This window comes from Budorcas taxicolor, chromosome 16, assembly GCF_023091745.1.
Source record: "Budorcas taxicolor isolate Tak-1 chromosome 16, Takin1.1, whole genome shotgun sequence".
NCBI lineage: Eukaryota > Metazoa > Chordata > Mammalia > Artiodactyla > Bovidae > Budorcas > Budorcas taxicolor.
This window is the reverse complement of record NC_068925.1, coordinates 56,418,049-56,430,937: the sequence shown is the minus strand read 5'-3', so window position 1 is coordinate 56,430,937 and position 12,889 is coordinate 56,418,049. Positions and strand designations below refer to the sequence as shown.

Genomic DNA, 12,889 nt, shown 5'->3' with positions numbered 1-12,889 from the left:
AGTAATTATTTTGATGAATTATCCTATGACTGCTCCCCCATTTCTTTTTTTTAAAAAATCCACTTTAATTCTAGCAGAGCATGCACGTAGCAAAGTCCCAATTGTGGTTAGAGAGCATTCATCTGCATATATCAGGTAGTATGAAGCTTCCCCTCCACACTCTTCCCATCTACACCTAAAAACCCCATTCAGCTAGTCTCCAACTCTTCCGCCTGTTACCCATATCCATGCTGTACAATATTAAGCATGCCTGTTTCACCCAAACTAGATCCTTGCGGCATGCTCTAATTCTCATTAGCAGGATTATACTTACAGGATATTAATATATAATTCACAAAAGCCATTCTGAACCTCCCCACTCCAGCTTTCAATAAATCATGCACCCTTCACCACTTTTTTTTCTATTCAAAAACTAAAGCCATTCAAAATGAAGTATTTCATCTACCATGTTCTTCAATCCCTGAAGCATGTTTCTCCCTGCTTTGAATCAGTTCAGTGTACTTTATTTCAAAAGAGACAAAAAACTACAAATACAATATAAAAAAAAGAAAGAAAAAACTACAAATACACTTTAAGACTGAATGTTAATATGTTATGTGTGTGTATGCACAGAATGAATTTTGTTAACCAAGCAAGTACTTATGCAAAAACAATTACATGCAAGAGCCACTGGTAAAACTAGGCTTCACTGACTGATGAACACGGTAGATGAAGTAGTTCAAATGGTCTAACTTATGTGTAACTGGAGTCCTACACAAGAGGGAAGGTGTGGGAAAAGCTTTCTAAAGAAATAAATATTTTATAAAATCTGTGTAATGCGCAGGTTCATGAAACTCTGTATACTCCAAATAAAAAGCAATACACAAATGGATGCAAAAACGACAGATGGCAAAATCAGTAGAGAAGACCTTTTAAAATAACTATTATAAGCATGGTAGAAGAATTAAAGAAAAACACCTAACAAAAGGAGGAGAAAAATCGAAGACAGAAAAAAAAGAACCAAAAGAAATTCTAGAGCCGAAAAATGCAAGAGCTGAAATGAAGGATTCTCTTGGTGAATATAACTAATTCTAATTTGCCTAAGAAAATAAGAATGTTAAAGAAGCTCCTTATATTATCAAGAACATAAGAAGAATGTTAAAGAAAAATGAAACAAGAGGGAAACTGAAGAGCACCAAAAGTCATAAATACAACTTTTTCCTTACTGTTTAACTTCTTTAAAATACAACAGACTGCTGGTTATATCCATTTGGAAATCCTATAAGTTAGTATGCCTAAAATTGAATTCATTAGATGTCTATTCAACTATTCATATCTTGAATAACTCTTAAATTCATCCTACTTTTCTTTGGCTCATTACCCAAATTACTAAAGCAGTAACTTTCAGTTCTTCTTTTCTTCAATTTATTACCTACACTTTGGCCACCAAGATTTCCATAAAGACGAAAGAAAGAGAGAGGAAGGAAGGAAAGGAGGGAGAGAGGAAATAAATTAGATATACCATGCAAACAGATACACCACATAAACACTAACTGCAAGAAAACCAGAATGGGTATATTAGTACCAGAAAAATCAGACTTCAAAACAATGAACAGTAACAGGAGAAAAACAGACCTTTCACAATAACAAAAGGGTCAATTTATAAGAAAAATGTAATTTAAAAAGTGGCTATGACCCTCATACCAGAGCTTCAAAATACCTGAAGAAAAAACTAGCAGAACTGAAGACCCTCAAACTGAGCCAGTCAAGCCAAAGTAACATGTCTATTACAGCTTCTATCTATTAACTGAAAACAGTGGACAGAATATAAAAAGTAACTACCTTAGGACTGTTTTTGTTTTGCTTTGTTTTTTAAAAAGCAAATAACAATAGACAAATTGGATAGAGAAGTCAAAACCTGAAGGACTACCAGTATAGTACTGAATTTCCTTTTATATTTTTTCATCCTTTGTATCTCATATTTGATCTAAGGGCAGCCCAAGTTGCAGAACTGTGCAGTGAGCAACAAAACTTCGAGAGAAATCCAATCTATCTGGCAAAAAAAAACACAGAAAAAGGAGTCCTTGTAAACCACAGAGTGTTTGGGGAGTTATAACATTTCTCTCTCTCCTCTCCCAGTTCTCAGAGCTGCAGCAGTGTGTGGGGGGGTGGGCGGGTGGGGGCGGCATGGGGGGTACTGGGGGAGACAATGGAGCATCTACAATTCCAGGGAGAAGAAAAGAAACCTGAAAAGAAACCTCTCAGTAGGTAAAACACCCAAGCAAGGGGCAAGGCTCTTGTGGTTCAAAAAAGAAAAAGGAAGCCTCTGCTATTTTTTTTCTTTCTTTCTCTCACCACTCTGTCATGAAGTTGACTCTAGTCATACAAGACCACATAACAGCACAAAGCAACAAAAACTCTAAGTAAGAAACCCATCTTTCTACTTAGGAGAAGAAGGAAAATGGGCCCTAAGAAGCCAAAGAGTATGGGGGGAACCATGAGGAGGAGAGTTGGAGTAGGCAATCGCCTAATTCTGGTTTGAACTAACATAAGTCTTGGGGTTCACCACCATGCTATACATGTGTGGAACAGACCAAAGAAGCATAGCAAAAGCTTTAGAACTAACTGACTTTGGAGCCAGAAAGCAAGACAGAACTTGCAGTCTGGATGCAACCAACTGGACTGCCTGCTAAAGTAAAATCAACACTCTTCAGAGGATTTTACCCGGAAACACAATCTCAATGTAAGAATCAGAAAGTCCGGAAAAAAATTCAATTACTTAACAACAACAACAAAAATCAAACAAAAGTGACCACCTGTCAAGGGAAAAAAGCAATCAACAGATACCAATACCCAAAAGATGCAGTTGCCGGAAGCATCAGGAAAAGACTTTAAAACTGGTTTTATAACCACGCTCTGTGGCATAAAGGTGAAAAAATTCAGAATGAATGAAAATATTGAAATCTGCAGCTGAGGAACAGAATATGTAAAAAGGAACAAGGTAAACTTAAAACCAGAGAGAGAGAATATCTAAAATTAAAAATTCACTGGATGGGCTCAAAAGAAAGGATGTAACAGGACTAAGAGCCAGTAAACTGGAGCGCAGATCAAAAGAAAGTTTCTTAACTAAAGAAGAGAGAAACAAGATTCGGAAACAATGAAGAGTCTTAGGAATTGTAGAAAAATGTAACACTTTTGCTGTCTTAGAGGAAAAGACTATGCACAAAAAAAACTTCCAAATTTCATAAAAGATGCAAATTTACAGATTCAAAAATCTCAATTAACATCAATAAAGATAAATCCGAAGAAAATCATACCCATATAATCAAACTGCTGGAAAATGAAAATATTAAAAGTAGAGAAAAACAGTATGTTACAAATAAGGGAACAACAAATGATTCAAATGACTGCAGATTTCTCATCAGAAACTATGGAGAAGAGAAGACAGCAGAACAACATCTTCACAGGACTCAAAGAAAACAACTATTCAAAGAATACTGACTGCTCCGCAGAATTCCAGGGGTTAGGTACGTCAATGGAGAGAAAGGGCCTACACCCTGCCCACGGCCCATTTTAAGCAGATATGTTATAACTATCGGGCTCAGACTTAAAATTGTGTATAATTTTATTTTGAGGGTCAAGATTTCCAGAACTACTGATGATGACAAACATTTTATTTGGTACTCACTTTGTGCCACACATTTTATTAATACAAAATACTTTCTATGGATGATACGGATGGTATCATTTAAGCTTCTAAATCCCTATGAAATGGTTTCTATTTTATCTCTATTTTACAGATGAGATAACTTACCATTAGAGAAGTGGAATAACTTGCCCAAGCCACAAACAGAGCCTGGATTCAAACCCAGGTCTGAGCTCCAAATATGTCTTAATCTCTAAAAGAGGTCTAAATAGAACAAATTATCAGTTCTGATGAGATGGATGAAACTAGAGCCGATTATACAGAGTGAAGTAAGCCAGAAAGAAAAACACCAATACAGTATACTAACACATATATGTGGAATTTAGAAAGATGGCAATGACGACCTTATATGCAAGACAGCAAAAAAGACACAGATGTGTATAACGGACTTTTGGACTCTGAGGGAGAGGGAGAGGGTGGGATGATTTGGGAGAATGGCATTGTAACATGTATACTATCATATAAGAATCGAATCGCCAGTCTATGTCCAATGCAGGATACAGCATGCTTGGGGCTGGTACATGGTGATGACCCAGAGAGATGTTATGGGGAGGGAGGTGGGAGGAGGGTTCATGTTTGGGAACGCATATACACCCGTGCTGGATTCATGTCAATGTATGGCAAAACCTATACAGTATTGTAAAGTAAAATAAATTAAAAATAAAAATTAAAAAATAAAAAGGTAAAAAAAAAATTTAAAAAAAAAAAAGCAAAATGAAGTATATTCTGCTCTTAATTATAGAGAGTATCAGCTCTTCAAGGGAAAGAATTGTTCCATCCTCTTTCTAATCCCAGCACTTGTAACAGTCTCTAAAAGACTAAACACTCAATAATACACCAAACAAATCAATCAGTAAATAAATGAAATTTTTTAGAGTTAGTGATCCTTTCAGCAACCAAGTAATGGCAAACACACATCTCTGGACACCACCTGGATCCTATTCTATCCACAACTAAATGTATCATAACGGCAGCCTCCACGTAGTCATGACGAGTGGAAATCCTCGGTTAAGGAGACAAACAGTAAAATATTTTTTAGCAAGCCAATACTTTTAGATCTAGTAAAATCACACACCACTGCAATAAGTTCATATCCTTATAAATTGTTTTATACAAGTCATTCTTTTTCAATTCTATTATCCCTTCCTCAGCAGAAAGATGCAAAGAGTAACAAAGAGCATGAAAGAGAAGACTCATTATGTAACCAAACAGTATTTTAGTAAATTGCTGAAAATTAGCAAAAATTCCCTGTACAGCTGAATCCAAGTAGCCAGGATATACGATTATCAAATGACAAAAACCAAAAAGTTAAACAATGAGTTAAACCAATGATGTTTAAACAAAAGCATTTATCTATTCAATTTTACCACTGGCAAACTACATATCTTTAATATTCACTTCAGCCCATTTAAATATAGATACTTTCCAGGTAGTTCCTTACCACTGAAGTTAGGGGTTATTTTAAATTAACCACAAGAATTCTCTTAACAAAAACTGCAACTATGAAGGGCAGCTGAAAACTCTTGTTTTAGTTCTTTCAGGCTACTGTATAACAAAATACCACATGGGTGGCTTACAAACAGACATTTATTTCTCGCAGCTCTGGATGCTGAGGCTCTGGCAGATGGCTGTCTCATGGGAGCTCACTTTCTAGACAACATCTCTTCACTGTGTCCTCACACTGTAGGAGGCACAAACTAGCTAGCTTGTAGCACTTTGGCCTAGATTTATACTTAGCCTACATAAACATTCAGAAATGGATTTGCTGCTGTTGCTGCTGCTGCTAAGTCGCTTCAGTCGTGTCCGACTCTGTGCGACCCCATAGACGGCAGCCCACCAGGCTCCCCCGTCCCTGGGATTCTCCAGGCAAGAACACTGGAGTGGGTTGCCATTTCCTTCTCCAATGCATGAAAGTGAAAAGTGAAAGTGAAGTCGCTCAGTCGTGTCCGACTCTTATCGACCCCATGGACTGCAGCCCACCAGGCTCCTCCGTCCATGGGATTTTCCAGGCAAAAGTACTGGAGTGGGGTGCCATTGCCTTCTCTGCAGAAATGGATCACGCAGCCTTAAATCAATTGGGATGCTATCTCTTCTGCTGAGTGACTTGGTGAGGAATCTGAATAAAACCAAGACCAGCATGTATTGATTCATGTCATTCCCCTGACCACAACAAAATGGTTCAGTTGGTCCAGAGTAAAATTTACAACTTTTTGTTCCATGATTAAAACACCAGAGCCTTTCTCTCAGCCACCAGGTATAAACAAATCATTTACCCTTACTTATCAATTTCTGCTACTAACTAGCCATGACATGGAGAAGACCAAAGCTGAGTAGTTTACAAAGAAATATTACCATAAACCAGATCAAACCACACCTCCAGTGTTTAAACCAGTAGGGGTTGGGTTGAGGTGGGTTTGCCTTTTCCTGATCCAAAATCATTTTCACTTATAAGGCTGGTATTCCTACTATAAATCCTACTTATTCATGCATGTATTTATCATTTATTATACTGTAATAAACACTTTTACAGTATTATTACACTGATGGAGCTGATATGCTATTTTACTTAGAATTTTCACAAATTATAATTTAAAATAACTGTATTTAAACTGAGTAAGAAGGCACATCATATGAAAGGATGTATATATTAATTATTCTTTGATACCCAAGAATTTATTCATTTGTTAAGCTTTTATTGATGATCTACTATATTCCAAGTCATTGTTCAGTCACTAAGCCATGTCCAACTCTGTGAACCCATGGACTACAGGACACCAGGCTCCCCTGTCCTCCACTATCTCCTGGAATTTGCTCAAATTCATGCCCACTGAGTCGGTGATGCTTTCCAATCTTCTCATCCTCTGCCACCTGCTTCTCCTTCTGCCTTCAATCTTTCCTAGCATCAGGGTTTTTTCCAATGACTTGGCTCTTTGCATCAGGTGGCCAAAGTATTGGAGCTTCAATTTCAGCATCAGTCTTTACAATGAACGTTCAGGGTTAATTTCCTTTAGGATTGACTGGTTTGATCTCCATGCAGTCCAAGGGATTCTCAAGAGTCCTCTCCAGCACCACAATTTGAAGCATCAATTCTTCAGAGCTCAAACTTCTATATGGTCCAACTCTCACGTCCCTACATGACTACTAGGAAAACCATAGCTTTGACCATACAGACCTTTGTTGTTAAAGTGACATCTCTGCTTTTTAATATGCTGTCTAGTTTTGTCATAGTTTCCTTCCAAGGAGCAAGCGTCTTTTAATTTCATGGTTGAAATTAATGGGTAAACTGAGTACCATAGCAAAGTGAGTACCCAGACATAGTATCAGTTCTCAAACAACACTGAGAGTGATTTTAAAGGTAGAGATACAAACAGAAGCTTAAGAACCAAAGTGGGAACTCTCAACCAGAACTGTAAAGTTGGTGGCCTTGATCTTAGAGAATTAAGCTAATAAAATTTTCTGATTTTCATCTTAAAATTTTCATCATCACTTTTTCTCTTACAGTGTGTAAGAGTTCAATACAGTACCTGTATTTGATGGATCCAAAATTAACTGAAGAGATGGCTTATTTGTTTGCCTGGCTGAAATATTTCCAAATGAATGGTCTGAAATCTCACTGGAACTTGGACAATCAACAGGAAGGCTACTTTGCCCCTTCTCCGAATCTCTCAAAATCTCTTCCATGGCTTTTTCTAGTTGTTCATCACCATTAGAAACTATCTACAGACAAAGGAAAACAATTCCTTTCAATCATAATATGGTTCTAGAACTTGATAAAAAAAAATAGTTACTGAATACCAAGAATTAGTTGTACTAATTTCTTGAGATGTAACAGAAAAATCTGAGTTTAAAAAAAACAACAAAAAACAATAGAGGACTATTAGTTTCAAAAGGATTCTCCAGAAACACCTAAGGCAGTTTCCAACTATATTTGGTCTAAGAGCTTACTTACAGAGATTTTTGGTTGGTTTTCTTTTTTCTTCTTTTTTTACCTTTTAGTGACACATTCTAAAAATCAAGTAATCCTAAATTTATGTGTTTTAAAGAGAAAAATGGATAAATTTAAATAGACAATATATAGTGTTATTATCATTTAAAAGGTCATATTTTATGTTATCATAACATAAATATGTTTGTGACCTCTTTATAAATTTTGCTTGAGCAGCCAAGGAGTATCGGTAATTTCCTTATATTTAAGTTGGCTGACCTTTTTCTTAAAAGCAAAGTGAAACACACCAAGCATAAGTAAATAAATGCCTTAAGCACATTAATGTGAAAACAGAGTTAAATGAATTTAAATAGCTATTTATTTAAATATAGATATTTCAATAAATTTAAAGGAATCTATTGACTATTTTAATGAAATTATAAAACTATATATCCTCAACATAATGTAAAATGAGTACTTAATCATCTAATTTTTATAAATTAGATGTTTTATTAGATTGATATTTTATTAGATTAGCATACTAATATACCTTTGTATCATAACTAATACTAAATACAAGTCATAAATAAAACATAGCATTTTAGGCTAATTTCTCTCTCCCTATATCTAGAAGGTGGTTATGCAAGTCCCACAGATATATACCTGAGTTTGTTTGGTTTTACTTATAAATAAGAAAACAGTTTTCATTTGGTGAAACACCATACATATATCTGTTTGCAAGAAAAAATATATATATATCACATACATACTTAAATTGGTAAACAGCTTCAAAGAAAGACTTTGTTTGATAACTCAAATGTTATGCTGCCTAACAAAAAGGCAACATAAAAATGAAAAATAAAAAGGACCACATCTAAATAAAATCTCAATGACTAAAATTACAAAACATATACTTAAAAAATATTCAGACAAGTGTTAATCACACAGATGAATGCTACAAGCTGACTTAAAGCATAAAAATCATAAAGCAAAGTCTCTCAAGTGAAAATAATACATAACTACATATTTATATAAGTAATTTTTAAAACCCAGCAGCAGTAAGAGAGGCAAAAGTATCCAGATAAATTAAACTGATGTAAGATTTAACCATTAAGTCTAACTTGCCAATTATCCTTTCTCTTCTTTTTTCCCTCCTATTTCTTCTTTCTGAATTCTAAATGATAAACAACCAAAAATAAAATACTTTAAAAATAACAAACCTAACAATTAAGTCTCTGGATAAATCAAACATTGATTCTATTCTCAAAGTGAGTACTTGAGAAAAAACTTTGGATTGTATCTACTTCCTAAGATAAGTTGCACCTAGTTAAAAGGAATAATTTAAAATAATATCATTTGTAGAAAAGGAAAAAATACCTTCAGTTCAGGTTTTTCATCATCTTTTGTAGAAGTATCACCTCCATGCTGAGGAACCAAAACAAATTCTTCACTGTTGAGTGTAGTCACAGAATCCGATGACCCACTAACCTTCCGTAATGAAGCTCTGACCTCCATTTCAGTTCTGCAAACTTCTCTTTCCACATTCACCTGTTCAAAACCACAAGGATTAAGAAAAAAACTGGTAAATAAAAACATGAACTATTGAGTACCTGAATCAATTTTCTGGGGGCCTTTAAACATGGTTCAGGCAAGGAATTCTGCTGGCTAGATAATCATCTCAAAACTAGGGAGTCTACTTTCTTGGACTGGGCCACATAATAGAGATGTACACTGAGTTTCCAGACTAAAAGAACCATATTGTTCCCTGAACAACAACACAAACTTGCCCATATCTCAACTAAAAGGATTTACTACTATGAGGCACTCTCTATATTTCTCTGAGAAATACTTTTTGTTCTTTTTAACAAATATAAAAAATAGGAAATAAGCTAGAAGTAAATACAAATTCACACACAAACAAAAATACATTCACTGGTGACTGTATAACCAAATCCAAATGTCTGCATAACTTATCTCCTCACACTAATAAGCATTGTACCTTAAAATATTTTTTCTGTGTCACTTAAGTTGACTGATTAATACAGAATTCAACATTCTAAGCCATGTATCTTTTCCTTTCCAGACACAAAACCACTTATCTATAGGAAGCAGAAAATGGGGAGTGGGGGTGGGGTGGCAAGGGGAGCAAAGCTTTATACAGCACTCATGCAGCAGTATTCAAATACCGTGTTCTATATAGATCTCAATACCATCTTCAATATAGATCTCTAGTAGCTCAGCTGGTAAAGAAACCACCTACAATACAGGAGACCCCGGTTTGATTCCTGAGTCAGGAAGATCTGCTGGAGAAGGGATAGGCTACCCACTCCAGTATTCTTGGGTTTCCCCGGTGGCTCAGCTGGTAAAGAATCTGCCTGCAACTCGAGAGACCTGGGTTCAATCCCTAGGTTGAGAAGATCCTCTGGAGAAGGAAAAGGCTACCCACTCCAATATTCTGGCCTAGAAAAATCTATGGACTGTAAAGTCCATGGAGTCGCAAAGAGTCGGACACAACTGAGCGGCTCACTTTCACTTCACACCATAGAAACTCAACATTCTCTGTCACTTCCAGAAATCCAAATATTCACACAACTAAATTTAACTGAACATGTACACTACATAAGAGTTACTATACTCAACATTTGGAGTTACATGAGTGAATAAGGCAAACAAGATGCCTCCTCTCCTGGAGCTTACAGCTCGTGAGGAAACAAGCAAGTAAGGAAGGAAATCCCAAATCATTCAACAGGCTATGAAGAAAACACAACAGCCTAATATAACAAAGAAGAGCTGTAAGGAGTATACAGACGACTTTAAGGGAGGTAGTAGGAAAAGACTCTCTGAAAGGGAAATATTTGAGCTGAAAGCACGAAGATTAAAAAAAAAAGAACCTTATGTTAAACAATCTGCTCAGTGACAAAGCGGGTAATAAGTCAGGGAGGAAGGACAAGTTCAGTTTAGTATAGTTGCTCACTAGTAGCCAACTCTTTCCAACCCCATGGACTGCAGCACGCCAGGCTTCCCTGTCCATCACCAACTCCTGGACTTTACTCAAACTCATGTCCATTGAAGCGGTGATGCCTTTAATCTTTCCGAGCATAAGGGTCTTTCCCAGTGACTCAGTTCGCATCACGTGGCCAAAGTATTGGAGTTTCAGCTTCAACATCAATCCTTCCAATGAATATTCAGGATTGATTTCCCTGAGAATTGACTGGTATTATTTCCTTCCAGTTCAAAAACTCTCAAGACTCTTCTACAACACCACAGTTCAAAAGTATAAATTTTTCTGCGCTCAGCTTTCTTTATAGTCCAACTCTCACATTCATACATGACCACTGGAAAAACCATAGCCTTGACTAGACGGACCTTTGTTGACAAAGTAATGTCTCTGCTTTTGAATATGCTGTTCTAGGTTGGTCATAACTTTCCTTCCAAGGAGTAAGTGTCTTTTCATTTCATGGCTGCAGTCACCATCTGCAGTGATTTTGCAACCCAAAAAAATAAAGTCAGCCACTGTTTCCACTATTTCCCCATTTATTTGCCATGATGTGATGGGACTGGATGCCATGATCTTAGTTTTCTGAATGTTGAGCTTTAAGCCAACTTTTTCACTCTCCTTTTTCACTTTCATCAAGAGGCTCTTTATTTCTTCTTCACTTTCAGGGTGGAGTCATCCGCATATCTGAGGTTATTTATATTTCTCCCAGTAATCTTGATTCCAGCTTGTGTTTCCTCCAGCCCAGAGTTCCTCATGATGTACTCTGCATATAAGTTAAATAAGCAGGGTGACAATATACAGCCTTGATGTACTCCTTTTCCCATTTGGAACCAGACTGTTGTTCCACGTCCAGTTCTAACTGTTGCTTCCTGACTTACATACAGGTTTCTCAAGAGGCAGGTCAGGCGGTCTGGTTTTCCCATCTCTTTCAGAATTTTCCACAGTTTGTTGTGATCCACACAGTCAAAGGCTGTGGCACAGTCAATAAACCAGTTTTTCTGGAACTCTCTTGCTTTTATGATGATCCAGCAGATGTTGGCAATTTGATCTCTGGTCCCTCTGCCTTATCTAAAACCAGCTTGAACATCTGGAAGTTCACAGTTCACATACGGTTGAAGCCTGGCTTGGAGAATTTTGAGTATTACTTTGCTAGCCTGTGAAATGAGTGCAACTGTGTGATAGTGATAGTTTGAGCATTCTTTTGCATTGCCTTTCTTTGGGGTTGGAATGAAACCTGACCTTTTCCAGTCCTGTGGCCACTGCTGAGTTTTCCAAATTTGCTGGCATACTGAGTGCAACGCTTTCACAGTATCATCTTTTAGGATTTGAAACAGCTAAACTGGAATTCCATTGCCTCCACTAGCTTTGTTCGTAGTGATGCTTCTTAAGGTCCACTTGACTTCGTATTCCAAGATGTCTAGCTCTAGGTGAGTGATCACACCATCATGGTTATCTTGGTCGTGAAGACCTTTTTTGTACAGTTCATCTGTGTATTCTTGCCACCTCTTCTTAATATCTTCTGCTTCTGTTAGGTCCATACCATTTCTGTCCTTTATTGAGCCCATCTTTGCATGAAATGTTCCCTTGGCACCTCTAATTTTCTTGAAGAGATCTCTAGTCTTTCCCATTCTATTGTTTTCCTCTATTTCTTTGCACTGATCTGCATTCAAATGGGTATATCTTTCCTTTTCTCCTTTGCCTTTCACTTCTCTTCTTTTCTCAGCTATTTATAAGCCCTCCTCAGGCAATCATTTTACCTTTTTGCATATCTTTTTCTTGGGGATGGTCTTGATCCCTGCCTCCTGTACAATGTCACGGACCTCTGTTCATAGTTCTTCAGGCACTCTGTCTATCAGATCTAAACCTTTGAATCTATGTCACTTCCACTGTATAATTGTAAGGGATTTGATTTAGGTCATACCTGAATGGTCTAGTGGTTTTCCCTACTTTCTTCAATTTCAGTCTGAATTTAGCAATGAGTTCATGATCTGAGCCACAGTCAGCTTCCAGTCTTATTTTTGCTCACTGTATAGAGCTTCTCCATCTTTGCAAAGAATAAAATCATTCTTACTTTGGTATTGACCATGTGGTGATGTCCATGTGTAGGGTCTTCTCTTGTGTTGTTGGAAGAGGGTGTTTGCTATGACTAGTGCATTCTCTTGGCATAACTCTGTTAGCCTTTGACCTGCTTCATCTTGTACTCCAAGGCCAAATTTGCCTGTTACTCCAGGTACTCTTGACTTCCCACTTTTGCATTCCAATTCCCTATAATGAAAAGAAC

The 12,889-nt window shown here is 36.8% G+C and overlaps 1 protein-coding gene across 1 annotated transcript in view; it reads right to left on the bottom strand.

Moving 5' to 3' along the window:
• RABGAP1L (RAB GTPase activating protein 1 like) overlaps positions 1-12,889 on the bottom strand; it is a 718,011-nt gene that overhangs the window by 634,229 nt on the left and 70,893 nt on the right. The window contains exons 2-3 of the mRNA XM_052653672.1: positions 8,988-9,158; positions 7,210-7,402 (exon numbers count right to left, since the gene is read on the bottom strand). Of these exons, the coding sequence (XP_052509632.1) occupies positions 7,210-7,402; positions 8,988-9,125 (331 nt within the window). The 5' untranslated portion in view covers positions 9,126-9,158. The remainder of the gene's footprint in view (positions 1-7,209; positions 7,403-8,987; positions 9,159-12,889) is intronic.